The sequence below is a fragment of the Podarcis melisellensis genome (genome assembly GCF_964234715.1).
Source record: "Podarcis melisellensis genome assembly, chromosome: 16".
In the NCBI taxonomy this organism is placed as follows: domain Eukaryota; kingdom Metazoa; phylum Chordata; class Lepidosauria; order Squamata; family Lacertidae; genus Podarcis; species Podarcis melisellensis.
The window spans coordinates 40,000,783-40,015,125 of record NC_138533.1 but is presented as its reverse complement, the minus strand read 5'-3'; the positions used below and the strand labels follow the sequence as shown (position 1 = coordinate 40,015,125).

Sequence of the window (14,343 nt, the reverse complement as noted above, 5' to 3'; positions counted from 1 at the left end):
CACTTTTGTCCTTTATTATGGTAATCTTTGTACGAAATGTTCCTTTCATATCTCTAATTTTCTTGAACAGATCTCTGGTTCTTCCCATTCTGTTGTTTTCCTCTATTTCTTTGCATTGCTCGTTTAAGAAGGCCTTCTTGTCTCTCCTTGCTATTTTTTGGAAATCTGCATTCAATTTCCTGTATCTTTCACTATCTCCCTCGCATTTTGCTTGCCTTCTCTCCCCCGCTATTTGTAAGGCCTCGTTGGACAGCCACTTTGCTTTCTTGCGTTTCCTTTTCATTGGGATGGTTTTCATTGCTGCCTCCTGTATAATGTTGTGAGCCTCCATCCATAGTTCTTCAGGCACTCTGTCCACCAAATCTAAACCCTTAAACCTGTTCCTCACTTCCACTGTGTATTCATAAGGGATTTGATTTAGATTGTATCTTACCGGCCCAGTGGTTTTTCTAAGAAGCTGATGATCTGAGCCACAGTCAGCTCCAGGCCTTGTTTTTGCTGACTGTATAGAGCAGTGTTTCCCAACCGGTGTTCCGCGGCACACTAGTGTGCCGCCGGACGTTGCCTAGTGTGCCGTGGGAGGGAGGCGGGCGAGTCGGGCTAATCCTCCGACGAGCTCCACCTCCAGACCCATTGCTCAAATCCTTTAACCCAGGAGGGCGGGGGGGGGGGGGAGAAAGAGAAAAAAGAAAGGGTGGGGAAAAAGAAGAGGAAGAGAATTTTTTTTTAAAAAAAAGGAAAGAGAGGGAAAAAAGCGAGGGATGGAGGAAGGGAAATAAACAGAAGGGGAGGACAATGAAGAGGGGCGGGGCTTGGCAGGCAGCAGATAACTGGGGAGGGGGGCGCGGCTGGCGGCGGCTCAAGGCAGGAAGGGAGGAGCTGCCTCGCGGAGAGTCTTGGGCTGCAGAGATTTCCCGATCAGGAGCGCGGGAGGCCACGCCGTGGATGGGAATCTCCTCCTCCTCTTCCTCCTCCAGGAGAGAGGGTGGTCCGCCCCACCGAGTCGGGCGTGCTCAAGCGTGGGAGCCTATAGTTAGAGCTCAGCTCCTTTTCTTGCCTTCCCCGCCCCCCCACGGAGCACATTTTCCTCGCCCCCCCAACCCCCGCATGTAGAATAGAAGCCCTCCAGCCTCCACGGTGCACAAACTCTCCCCTCTGCAACGAAGCGCTTTGTTGCATTTCTTTGGTGAGGTTTTTAGGCAGTCTTGGTGCACCTTAAATCAGCGCTAATTGCGCCTGGACGCAGTATTTACTTCCGAGTAGGCCCCCTTCTCCCCCCCCCCCCGGTAGCACCTGACGTTGCTATTCGTATCATCAGGTTTGTTTGTTGATAATTTAATTGTTTTAAAAGCATCATGCTAAAGAGCTCTCTCCCACCCCCAGACCCTTGGGCAAAACAGAAACACACACATACACAAACACAGAGATTGAGCCCTGCAGGTTTTATGAAATGAATGGATTCTGAATGCCTGTTTCAGTGGCTTGTCTGCCTTAGGCTGCTGGGCCAGACACCTGTTACACGGTGCAGTCCGTAAGCTGTGAGCGCTGCTACCTGCCGCCGAGACCACGTAATGACAGTCTTGAAAGACCTACATTGGCTCCCAGTACCTTTCCGAGCACAATTCAAAGTGTTGGTGCTGACCTTTAAAGCCCTAAGCGGTTTTGGTCCAGTATACCTGAAGTAGCGTCTCCGCCACCATCGTTCAGCCCAGACACTGAGATCCAGTGCCAAGGGCCTTCTGACAATTCCCTCACTGTGAAAAGTGAGGTTACAGGGAACGAGGCAGAGGGCCTTCTCAGTAGTGGCGCCCGCCCTGTGGAATGCCCTCCCATCAGACATCAAAGAGATAACCATTACCTTCTATGCTGTTACTATTTTTTTAATTTTTTTTACATAAGTAAAAAGTGGCCTTTCCCCCTCTGTCATGGTGGTGTGCCTCGAGATTTTTTTCATGAAACAAGTGTGCCTTTGCCCAAAAAAGGTTGGGAAACACTGGTATAGAGCTTCTCCATCTTTGGCTGCAGAGAATATAATCAATCTGATTTCGATGCTGCCCACCTGGTGATGTCCATGTGTAGAGTCGTCTCTTGTGTTGTTGGAAAAGCGTGTTTGTGATGACCAGCTTGTTCCCTTGACAGAACTCTCAGCCTTTGCCCTGCTTCGTTTTGATCTCCAAGGCCAAACTTGCCAGTTGTTCCTTTTATCTCTTGATTCCCTACTTTAACATTCCAATCCCCAATAATGAGAAGAACATCCTTCTTTAGTGTAACTTCTATAAGGTGTTGTAAGTCTTCATAGAATTGGTCAGTTTCAGTTTCTTCAGCACCAGTAGTTGGTGCATAAAGTTGGAGTAAAGGTAAAGGTAAAGGTACCCCTGCCCGTACGGGCCAGTCTTGACAGACTCTGGGGTTGTGCGCCCATCTCACTTAAGAGGCCAGGGGCCAGCGCTGTCCGGAGACACTTCCGGGTCACATGGCCAGTGTGACATCGCTGCTCTGGCTCGCCAGAGCTGCACACGGAAACGCCGTTTACCTTCCCGCTGGTAAGCGGTCCCTATTTATCTACTTGCACCCGGAGGTGCTTTCGAACTGCTAGGTTGGCAGGCGCTGGGACCGAGCAGCGGGAGCGCACCCCGCAGCAGGGATTCGAACCGCCGACCTTTCGATCAGCAAGTTGGATTACTGTGATGTTAAAAGGTCTGCCTTGGATTCGTATTGAGATCATTCTATCATTTTTGAGATTGCATCCCAGTACAGCTTTCGCCACTCTTTTGTTGACTATGAGAGCCACTCCATTTTTTATACGGGATTCTTGCCCACAGTAGTAGATGGTCATCCAAACTGAATTCACCCATTCCCGTCCATTTTAATTCACTGATGCCCAGGATGTCAATATTTATTCTTGCCATCTCATTTTTGACCACATCCAACTTACCCAGGTTCATGGTTCTTACATTTCAGGTTCCTATGCAATATTTTTCTTTACATCATTGGACTTTACTTTCGCTTCCAGGCATATCCACAACTGAGCGTCCTTTTCGGCTTTGGCCCAGCCGCTTCATCAGCTCTGGATCTACTTGTACTTGTCCTCCGCTCTTCCTCAGTAGCATGTTGGATGCCTTTTGACCTGAGGGGCTCATCTTCCAGCATCTTAACTTTTATATGCCTGTTGTCTTTGTCTATAGAGTTTTATTGGCAGGGATACTGGAGTGGCTTGCCGGTTCCTGCTCCAGGTGGATCACATTTGGTCAAAACTCTTCACTATGACCTGTCCATCTTGGGTGGCCCTGCACGGCATAGCTCATAGCTTCTCTGAGTTATTCAAGCCCCTTTGCCATGGCAAGGCAGTGATCCATGAAGGCGCTTTCTTTTATACAATTTGGCTGATTTGGCCGGAGTCAGGTACCATTGGTAAAACATTTTAATCAGATTTTCTTTAAGAAATTCTTCCAGAAATTTACATGCCGTGAATTTTATGTCTACCTTCCAAAGTCTTTCCCACGCCTCCATTTGGATATTATAACTGAAGTCCTGGGCCCATCGAACCATAACTGATTTTACCTCCTCCTCCTTGACTTCCCACCCAATCAAGGAGGCGTTTATACATTTTGGATAAAAGTTTTTCTTTCGATTGAATTAAATCTTTCTCTAATCTTGATAGCTCTGTTGCAAAACCTTTTTGTTTGTCTTTTCTAAATATTTCATTATGTTGAAAATATTGGAGCCAGTTAGTTGTGCTCAGATCTCAAATTTCTTTAGGCTTAATTTATTATCTTTTTCTTCCTGAAAGGTTTTATTTCGGTTTTTTCCTCTGGCCCCATATTTTTAACTAACAAATTTGTGGTTTTTTTACAGTTAATTTGAAAACCAGCCGCTTGTCCAAATTCTTTTGTTTGATTTTTATTTATCTCAGTCACTTTTGGTAAACTTTCTTTGGGGTTTTCCGTAGTAATGATAAGGTCGGCTTGTCTAAATAAGAATGGCTGAAGAACAACAGTAGGATGGGACTGACTTCCTGCTCGTGGGCTTCCTAGAGACATCTGGTCAGCAGCTGTGAGGACAAGATACTGGACTGAATGGGGCCCTTGGTCTGATAAAGCAGCCAGGCTCTTTTATTTTGTTTGCTTCTGTTTAGCTCGAGGCTTGAAGCTTCCTTGAATTCTTTGTAAACCTGTATCTAGTTTACATCTGTAAATTACGGCAAGGGAATGCAGAGGGAGGTAGAAAATGGAAGCATATGCTTCTCTTTGCTCTACTGCTCCTCTGCAAAACATTTTCACATGTCCACTTGTATGATCAGTGGGTAGTGATACCTGCACTGTCTGCTGCCATTCGACCTGAAATTCAAAAGTGTGTAAGCAAAATTCAAATTGTTTTTGTTCTTTGCACCCTAAAAAAGCAACATGGTCACAGTATAAAAACAACAACCTGACCCTGCCCTATGGACTTTGCCATCTATTCTTGGAGGGGAAGACAATGGAGGGAGGAAAGGGAAAAGCAAGGGTAAGAACAGACACATAGGGACACGCAGGGCTTTTTTTGCAGCAGGAACTTGGGGGAACTCAGTTCCGGTACCTCTCAGGTTGGTGCCATTTTTTAAAGGAAGATAATGCTTTTGTGCTATGAAGCACAGGCTTACAAGAGTTGACTCTTTCTTTTTGGTTATGATTCATTTTAGGCAGCTAGAGGAACTTCAGCTTCAGCTCACCAAGGCAAGTGAGAGAGCTTCTCAGCTGCAGGAAAATTTGGAGCAGGCGACACGTAAAGCTGAAGAGGAGCAACAGGAAGCGCACAAGAAGCATCAGGCTGAACTGCAAAAGATGCAGGACAAATTAAGCAACCTGGTAAGAGCAGCTGCATGGGCATTTCTCCAGAGCGGCCAGGAAGCAACTATAGGCCAGCACAAGCATTCTTGCTCTCTACTGATGGCTCAAGTAAATAGTGATGCTGGGAATAAATGCATCACTGCTCCTGCTAACTCAATTTCTCTCTCTTTAGAACATTCAAACCTAATTAGCCGTTCTGTAGCTTGAGATATTTATGTTGCAAAACATTGCTGCTTTACCACTGATGCTGACTCTTCATCTCTTTGAAACCATTACACCAATGTTACTTACTTCAAGCTCTCTCTCTGTCACGCGCGCACACACACACGCACACACACAACCTATTTTACACCTAATAAACCACAAGGCTTCAAAGACACTGCTTACGCTAGATTTAGCACAGCTATTCTTTCAACTCTAATTCAAGAAAAATGTGCTCTTACATGATGAGAAAGCAATTGCAGAACACCATGGCTAGCTGTATAGGAAGGGAGCAGGACACTCTGCTGAACTGTATTGGCTCTCTGTATTCACAGGAGAAGAAAATTTTGACTGGCCAAAATCAGTATAAAGATCTGCAGACAACGCACAAAAAAACACATTCAGAGATGGCTGCCAAGCATGATGCAGCCATCAAGGAGCTTAAGCAACAACTTCAGGAAACGCAACAGCTATTGACAACAGCACAAAAGGTGAACAGTGACTTAGAAAAACAGACCAAGGAGCTGAAAAAGGAAGCAGAGCATGCAAAGGTGTGTATTTCTCTGAAACAGGTAGCCAAAGTTTGGACTTTTTTGGTGGCTCAATTACACTGTCCCAAACTCTCTGCATTTGCTTGATGGCTCTTTTAAGTCAGTATATGTCCATAGCTGACTAGCCCATCGAGCTGACATGGGAAAGGCATCAATTTTTGAGCCACTCACCCATGAGGGAGCTGTATGACTGGTACCTTGTCAGACTGAACTTTGGCTTCCCAAGCCTAATGGAACAAGCAGGGGCGTTGCAAGGGGGGTGCGGTCTGCCCCGGGTATCAAGCCGGGGCAGGGTGTGACAAAATCTCCCCCGGCGGATCCGCACCAGGTTGCACCTCCTGCTGGGCCGCACCAAACAAATCCTGCCTCCCGGCCAGGCCTCAACACCAGATCATGCCCCCCGGCCGGGCCGCTGCACCGAACTTTGCCTCTCGGCCTGGCCACAGCGCCAAATTGCACTTCCAGGCTGTGTCGCAACACCAGATCATGCTCCCCAGCCAGGCATGATCGCCCTGCCCCCTGGGTCGGGCGTTGTGGGATGGCTGGAGGAGGCAGGCAAGCAAACAACGGGGGGGGGGGATGGGCGCCATGTGCCCCATCCCGTCCGTTCCTATGGGCAATTTGCCCCCCCCATGGGCGGTTCGCCCCACCCTCGCCCCGCACCAGGTGCCTGAGAGGCTTCCTCCACCACTGGGAACAGGAACTCCTGTACAGTTTGCAGAGAGGCTTTGATGTTGACGCTTCCAAAATGAAGCCTGACACTGCCTTATGGGTCACTAAATTGCATAAAGGTCAATGCTAATTAGCTAATTCATATCTCAAGAGGTGACCAACACTTGAGCATTAGGGTTTTTGTATTTGTTCATCAGGCCAGTGTAATTCTCAGGTGTTGGCTACAGATTTTATGTCCTTTCTTTAGAAAGAGAAGCTGCTCGGAGGATGCAATATGCCCAGTATTATTACTTTTAAAATTTTCAAGAAGGACAAAGTCTTCCCAAGAATAAATTTAAGTGCAATTAGGCCCAGTTCAATGACATAGGAAGTAAATGTATTCTAGATCCTTTGTAGTCCTGTAATTTCTCATTCCCTTATTCTGTAGGTAACTGACTTTACTTTTTTAAAAAATTCTTTTCATTGGATGCTTAAAAATCCCTTATCCCATTTGAAGTGGCAAAACAAGCTTTAGAGGTGGTGGGTTTTACTGGCATTTCTTACTGCTTGATACCCTGCAAAATGCTGTCCGTGTTCCACATTGTCCTTAGTGTGACTTGAATAGCCTACATTTTATTTTTTGCATTTCCTTGACATTGTTCCTTGCGTTCATCTCCTATGCATTGCCTATGTGCTTTGAGCTTTACGTTTTATTACACTGGTAGCTGCATATGTATATGTTGACACACAGGCCAAAGGGCTATGAGCTGAGGTCCAAGACTATGTGGTTATTTGCATTTAATTACTACAATAAGATACATATAAAATGCTCTCCACATAGGGGAGAAAAACTTGAAATACAGCTGTAAATTGCCATGTTCTAAAGGATGGATTTGCATTGTCACCAAAGCTGATATAAATTAAACTTTGAGACTACTGAGCTTTCCCCCTTTATTTGACATTTCATTAATACCACCATTGTAGGACTTTAACACCTCAGAAAAAATCATTTTAAATTGGAGCTGAGTGAATGACAGCCAGCTCACAAACTGGTGAAAATGCCTTTTAAAGATGGGACACTTTTAACATTAGCTATCATAACAGAATCATAGAGTTCGAAGGGACCACGAGGGTCATCTAGTCCGCTCCCTGCAGTGCAGGAATCTTTTGCTCAAACCCATGGCCCTGAGATTAAGAGTCTCATGCTCTACCAACTGAGCTATCCCCTTCTCCTTATGGAGCAGTTCAGGGAAGTTTCCCCTGTCAGAGTGCCATCGGTCAGTGGTTGTGCCCTCGCTCATTCACCAGCTCAGCCTTGTTTCTTTGGGTTTCATGTTCATTGACAACTTGTCCAGGCACAACATGCAGAGTTCTTTCCTCTCAAAATTGGAAGGGGGGGTTATATTTCAGCTGCAAAGAGTAGGCCAAAGATTGTGCCATCACTACTGCTCATGTTGAAATATAAATCTCATTTTGACATTGCAGCAGATGTTGAAACTGAGCAAAGGATCTAATCTTGCTGCCTTTAAATAAGTTAGACTTTTACCTGCCTTGGCAAACACATGATTACAGCTTTTTGTCTAGCTAGAATCCCCTTCTATATTCCAGCTGCTGCATTGCCTTAAGCACTCATTTGATAGTTGGGCTGTGTGATCATTTGTGAGCTCAAAGGTTTATTAAAGACCATGCAACTTGTGAGCTTAAGACATTTCAATATAATGGCATTTGTTTAGCATTCAAAAGGATTTGGAAGTATTCAGCAGGGCTGCGTGTGTGTCATTATATACTTTTGTTTTTAAAAAACAACAGTAACGCTATTTGTCTTTAATCCACACTTTGCACTAGTCTGCTTGACTTCATTTTTTGTTTTTTGTTTCCCTATTCCCCATCCTTTGTTTCTTTAGTCCTTAACCTCTGTGTTAGCAGCAGCCAGAAAAGAGATTGAACTAATGTCAGAGGAGATGAGGGCTTTGATATCAGAGAAAGAAACCTTGGCACAGGAGGGGAATGCTTTAAAATTAGAAAAAGGTTCCTTGTTATCAAAACTTGTAGAGTTGGAGTCCAAGATTGGGTTATTAAAACAAGATCAGGAAAAGCTTTGGACAGTGAATGAAGAACTTAACCTGGAGAACAAAAAAATCATAAAGGAGAAACAAGAAGCTGAGAATAAAACGCAGCAGGAAAAAACTAAAAATGATGAATTAATTTCTGAGAAAGGAAAGTTGCTCTTAGAAATAGAGGCAGCCCAAGATGATCTTCTTAAAATCACTAGAGAGAATGATGCTCTACGCACCTCAAAGGTGGCTCTCCTTTGCCAGGTGGATGAGCTCCGGACCCATAGAGATGCCTTGGCACAGGAATGTCAGAAGCACGTCTGCCAAAGGGAAGAGCTCCAGGATTGTCAGAGAAAGCTTTCTGAGGAAAATGCTGCTCTTCTCAAAGATAAGGATGACGTCATTCAGAAGCTGAAGAGTTCTTATGAAGACATGGCCAGGGATCAAAAGGAGCTGCTTGAAGAAGTCACTTCCCTGGCTGCTGAGAGGGACTTGCTTCTGGGGAAACACTTGGATCTCGAAAACCAGAATGTGGCTTTGAAAAGAGAAAGGGATAATCTATTGCAGACTAGCCAGGATCTACAGTCAGATAAGGAGGCTCTCCTGAAAAGCCAGGAAGAGCTGCATAAAGGCTTAGAGCAGGCTCTAGATGAAAAGCAGAAGCTTGATGTGAAAAGTGAAGGCCTGCGCACTGATCTAGAAGCAGCAAATAAGGAGCTGAAAAAGGTTAGCAAAGACAAGGTTCAACTGCAGGCTGCTCATGCCAGCCTTTCGAAGCTCCTAGAGGAGTTCAAGGCCAGTAGGGAGTCAACAGACTCTGAATGTATTCAGTTGCTGCAAGAGAAGGAAGCCTTGTTTTCTGCTGAGAGGAGACTTTCAAGTGAAAGAGAAGAGCTTTTGAATGAAAACAAGGCCCTTTCTGAAAAGCTGGCTAATGTCTCTGAAAATGCCACTCTTACCGAGAGGATGCTGAATGAAAAGCTAAGCCAGATGAGCGCAGAGAAGGAGTTGGCTTCTCAGAAGTCCTCAAAGCTCAAGAAGCAGAATGAGAACCTTCTGAAGGAAAAGGCCATTCTGGAAGCAAAATGTGCTGAGCTTCTGGCAGAGAAGCAGTCTGTGACCAAAGCCCTATGCGACTTGAAGAGGAAGCATGAATTGGACATCTCTGCAAAGAGGATGCTCACTCAAGAGAAGGCCAGACTCCAGGGCAGTGTTGAAACTTTGAAGCAAGAGCTTGACCAAAAAACGGAAGAAAACCAAGAGCTTGCCAGCTACAAGTGTGAGCTGTCCAAAATCCTGAAAGAGACCCAGAGTGCCAAAACAGTGTTAGAAAATGAGTATTCTGCTTTGCTTCATGCCAAGCAACTGTTAGCAGCTTCATTTAAAAGCAGTTCTTCTGAGAAAGAGCTACTGAGCCAAGAGAAGGTTCGGTTGCAGGAGGAATGTCAAAAGTTGAATAAAGAGTTCAAAACAGTCCATGATAATCTGATAATAGAACGGGACAGTAGGAAGCTGGAAAAAGAGTCCTTTGTGGTAGAGAACACACAGCTTCATAACAGTGTCAGCCAGTTAGAGAGTGAGAAGGAACAGCTAACATCCAAAAACAAGGAGCTGTTGGCTGAGAGGGATAAGCTGAAACAAGAGAAGTTAAAATCTGAATCTAAGCTGGAGGAAATTATGAAGGAAAAGGAGATCCTTAGGGTCGAAACAGATCAACTCGCATCCAATATTGAGAAGTTGAAGGGTGAATTTGTGGCATTGACGAAGTCCAAAGCTGAGCTCCAGGAACTGCACAGCTGCGTCTCCAAGATCCTAGAAGATCTCCGTTCCAGCCATGAAACATCTGAACTGGAACGTGTTAAACTTCTTCAGGAGAATGAGATTCTGCTTTCCGAGCAGAAACATCTGATCACAATAAAAGAAGAAATCTTGAAAGAGAAAGAAAAGTTCTCTGAAGACTACTATAAGCTTCATGAGGAGGTAACACTTCTAGCACAGGTCAACAGTGAGCTGTCAGCCAGCCTCTTGGCATCTCAGAATAAAAACCTGGTGCTCCAGAAAGAAAAGGATGAGCTTATCTTGAAACTGAAAGAATTCGAGAATCTTCAGGCACATGCGGTAATGCAAAGATTTGAGGTATCAAGACACTGATAAATCAGTCGAGTATAGTTACTAACACCCAACACTAACTCCAGTTGTTTCGGTGTCTGCACTTAATTTTGCACGATCCAGCACCTTGGCTCAGTCTGAACACCCTCCTTAATTATCTTGCTCACAGAGAATTTACCTCTTTGTGAATATCAAAAAAACCTCTCACCTGCTGTAAGAATCAGGCAGGGGAGGAGAAAATATCACACCCAACTTTCAAGGGCCTCACAGCTATTGAATGTTGCAAGGCAATTTTTCAGTTGTGAATAAAAAGGCAGGTTTCCAGATCTGCAGGAGCTTAAAATTACACACACATGTATTGGCACATGTAACCTTCTTAAATTGTTAACTCAAATTGTTATCCAAAAATTAGTTGTTAAAACTTCCTCCAAAGCCTTCTTACTCTTAATTGGATAAAAGGCAGCAGGACACTCACTGTCCAAGCAGAATTGCTTCTGTGACAAAGGATTTGGCAATGTCTGTTATCTTTTTATTCACAGTAGGCTTTGCATTCTCTACCAACTGAGCACAAAATGGAATTTTGAGACCTTCCTCTCTGGGCTTCATAAACCATAAAGTTTTTATTCCAAGGACTATTTCAGATCATCTTTCTTGGGTCTGAAGCTTTTGCTTTGCTCCCCAAAAGGCATCACAGTACTAAAAGTTTGCAACCATATATTTGCCCCATCTCTTAACTTCAGTGTTTTCTACCAAATTCAGATGCAGGGCTGCTGTCCTGATATCTCAGTACTATGAAAGTGCAAAGAGGACAAATGACAAATCCGTTGGTAGTGAATATTGCTGGAACTACTTTTTTTTTTTTTACAAAATTTAAAAGGATGGCATAATTAGGGCTACCAGTCTCACCTGAAGACTGACACTAGCATGGGACTGTAATTTGTGCATGGAATAAGATGACTGATAGATTTAATTCAATATATTTTGCAAAGTTCTGGGATGCAAACACAGGTAGAAATGGAGTGCTTGTGATTACAACTAGCAAGCGGCTTGCAGTCAGTTTATGTGGCCTCTACATGCTGCTAAAGAGAAATCCCATTGGCTTGAGGAACAATCTGTGGAGTAGGCAATCTATAAATTTGTATCCAGAGTCTGCCATGGTTTTGCACAGGATTTGATGTGGCTTTTTATCTCGTAGACTGCACAAACAGCAGAAGATGCTTTGCAGATAGTTGAGCAGGTGACCAAAGAGAAGGAAGTCCTTCATAAAGAGAAGATGGAAACTTTGACATCCCTGGAGGATTCCAGGCAGGCTAATCAGAAGCTGCAGAAGGAGGTAAGCAAACCCAAATCCTGGCTGTTTGATAAAATGTGTGTCACTCAAAGCCGGAGAGCCTGGTTCTTAAATCTCTCCTGCAGATAGCTGGGTATCCAAGGGCAGGTCAGTGAAATGTTTCTGAATAGTGCATCCAGTCACCATGAGATGGAAGGGGCCGTAGCTCAGTGACAGAATGGGTGCTTTGTTTGCGGGAGGTCCCCGGCCCAGTGTCTGGCATTTCCATTTTAGAAAAGGGGTCATATAGCAGATGATAAGGAAGAAGCCACTGCCATTCAGAGCAGATGTTACTGGGTGGACTGCCCCCGGGCACAAGGCAGCTTCTTCGTTATCAAATGACAAATGGCCAGAGCCTAAATCCTAGTAGCCTTTGGTAGAGGGAATGCCACTCCCTTTTCCCTTTTCTTGCCCCAGTGTGCTGAACATTATAGAGAATGTGTATCTTCTGGTGGTATCTGTAAATAATTTTACCTCGGAACAAATGAAGCTGGTTTATGTAGAGTCAGACAGAGGTCTCCATTCTGTTTACTCTGAGTGGTGACAATTCTCCAAGATCTCAGGCAGTTTCCCATCCATGTCTGGTTCTGGACCCTTATCCTGGGAGCATGATGTAGGAAACCCATAAAAAGGAAAGCAGTGCACAGCCTCCGATTATTTTATTTACAGTCTGATTTCCTTCAGTATTGTTAATTGGCCACAAACAACACTTAAACTTGAAAGCCTCCCTATTACTCAGTTCACTTTCTGGACTGTGGAGGGTGTGTCAGCTGCCCTGGACGGAAGAAAGTCCTGGAGCTGCGTTTCCCCAGCCTGGTGTTCCCTGTTCCCTACAGCAGCGCCATCAATGCTACTGGAGATCATAGAGCACTCAGGACCTTGAAGTCAGCTAATGCCAATGGTTGATTGCTAGATAGCTGAAAATTAAAATTAAAATCCAGCAGCTCTGTAATTCTTACAGAGCATCTGGAGATTATCTGTTACATAATAAAACACAGTGCTGAGTGCATGTGAACAGACTAGGCTTACCAGCTGCTAGCAAGCTCTTACAGGGAAAATGAAACCGCCATAAATAAAGGCTCGAGGTCAGTTTGGACCAGAAACATCAGATTCATTGAAAGGATGGTAGTCTCAGCACCGCCAGCTCAGTGCTTCTCTCTTTGATTCCCTCTGTTTAAGGTACTGTAGCAGCTCAGGGTAGAGGGCTTTCTTTTGTCTGGGCACACTCCATCCGTCATCTGCTGCTAAATGTGTAGGGATGTCAAATTAGGGTTGTCTGCCTTTCATCGTTGCTGCCAATTAATGTTTGATTAATATCTCTCCTTTGATGGGGCTCTTAATTCACATTAGAAGTTTTATGGTAAAACTTCTTTGCAAGATGGTTTATCTAATTATAAGCTAGCTGGTTTGCTAGTTTGGTGGAACTTGTAGCTTATTAAGCTTAATACATTTTACTTTTGGAAGGTGCCAGAAAGGATTATACTGCCAATACTGTACTGAACCTGTTTTAAAGCAGACTCTGAGGTGTGTCACAACTTTAAAAAATGGAAAAGTAATTGAAATACCAGTGCACTTTGGGGTGTACAACCCTCTTGTTTTCTGACAAGTGTAGCTATATTAAAATGATCCCAAGCAGGCATTACTTACCTTAGATTCAGATTAAAACTATAATTCTATGCCAGTAATGCTTATGTAAGTTTTATCCTGCTCCCCTAGCAATGTGTTGGGACTTTGATTGCTTCACTGGATTAATATATTTCCCCATTTGCCTTTATGGTCCTCTCCTTTGAATCATATTTAAAGCATTCAGCAACCCTAGATTTTGTTCTCCCTTACTTTTGATGGCCTGAAAAGCAGCCCTGTTCTGTACTGTTTAGTATTTACTGTTGGTTGTGCCTTAGGCAGAATATTGTTGTATGGCCAGATTGGGCAAGGTATTGAACAAGGCATTGGAAACACATGACACAGTCTCCCGAATCTTTCAGGTTTTTAAAAAAGAAGCCACAGGGTTCCTAATTGGCTGAAGATTGTTACACTGTGGGACGCAGAATGCAGGGTTAACCTCTTTTCTTATACTAGTTCCCTAAACTAACACACACACACACACCCTAGACTGCTATTTTCACCATTTTGAAAAACAAGTTGCTTTCTGTAATGTGGTAAATAACAACTTGCAGTTGTTGTTTTTTAATAATAAAAAATGCCTCGCCTATTGCTACAGTCTCAGTCCAATTCATGTAATCCTCCAGCTGCTTTTAAAAGAAAGCAAAATAGATGAGAGCCCCTCCTCTGGTACAGAGCAAGCCAGTCTTCTGTAGAGATCTGGTGGTCGAGGGATGACCAGCAGATTGTCATTTAGTGACAACATGAAAAGAGCCCCCTCCCCGCAAGGCCCTCCCTCAGGTAATTCATGGCATGGAAAGAATAATGGCCTTTAAGCGCCTCTTTAAAGCTTAAATGCTTACCAGTCTTTCCTGGATTCTCCCTGTTTAATTTGTTTTGTTTTGTACACAGATCAGTTTTATTTGTGCAACAATGTTGTGTTGTGTACTTTACCTTGTTTTTATCTAAAGAAAGTGATACTGTTTTTTGTATTTTTATTTTTCTGTAAACTACTTAGC

General features: G+C 44.1%; 1 protein-coding gene across 15 annotated transcripts in view; it reads left to right on the top strand.

Moving 5' to 3' along the window:
• Positions 1-14,343, top strand: part of CLIP1 (CAP-Gly domain containing linker protein 1) — a 105,287-nt gene that overhangs the window by 59,880 nt on the left and 31,064 nt on the right. For 13 of the 15 annotated variants that reach the window (XM_081892885.1, XM_081892880.1, XM_081892875.1 and 10 more), the window contains 4 exons: positions 4,679-4,844; positions 5,363-5,578; positions 8,134-10,419; positions 11,588-11,725. In XM_081892885.1, the coding sequence (XP_081749011.1) occupies positions 4,679-4,844; positions 5,363-5,578; positions 8,134-10,419; positions 11,588-11,725 (2,806 nt within the window). The remainder of the gene's footprint in view (positions 1-4,678; positions 4,845-5,362; positions 5,579-8,133; positions 10,420-11,587; positions 11,726-14,343) is intronic. The other 2 variants (XM_081892879.1, XM_081892878.1) reach the window with 1 other exon arrangement.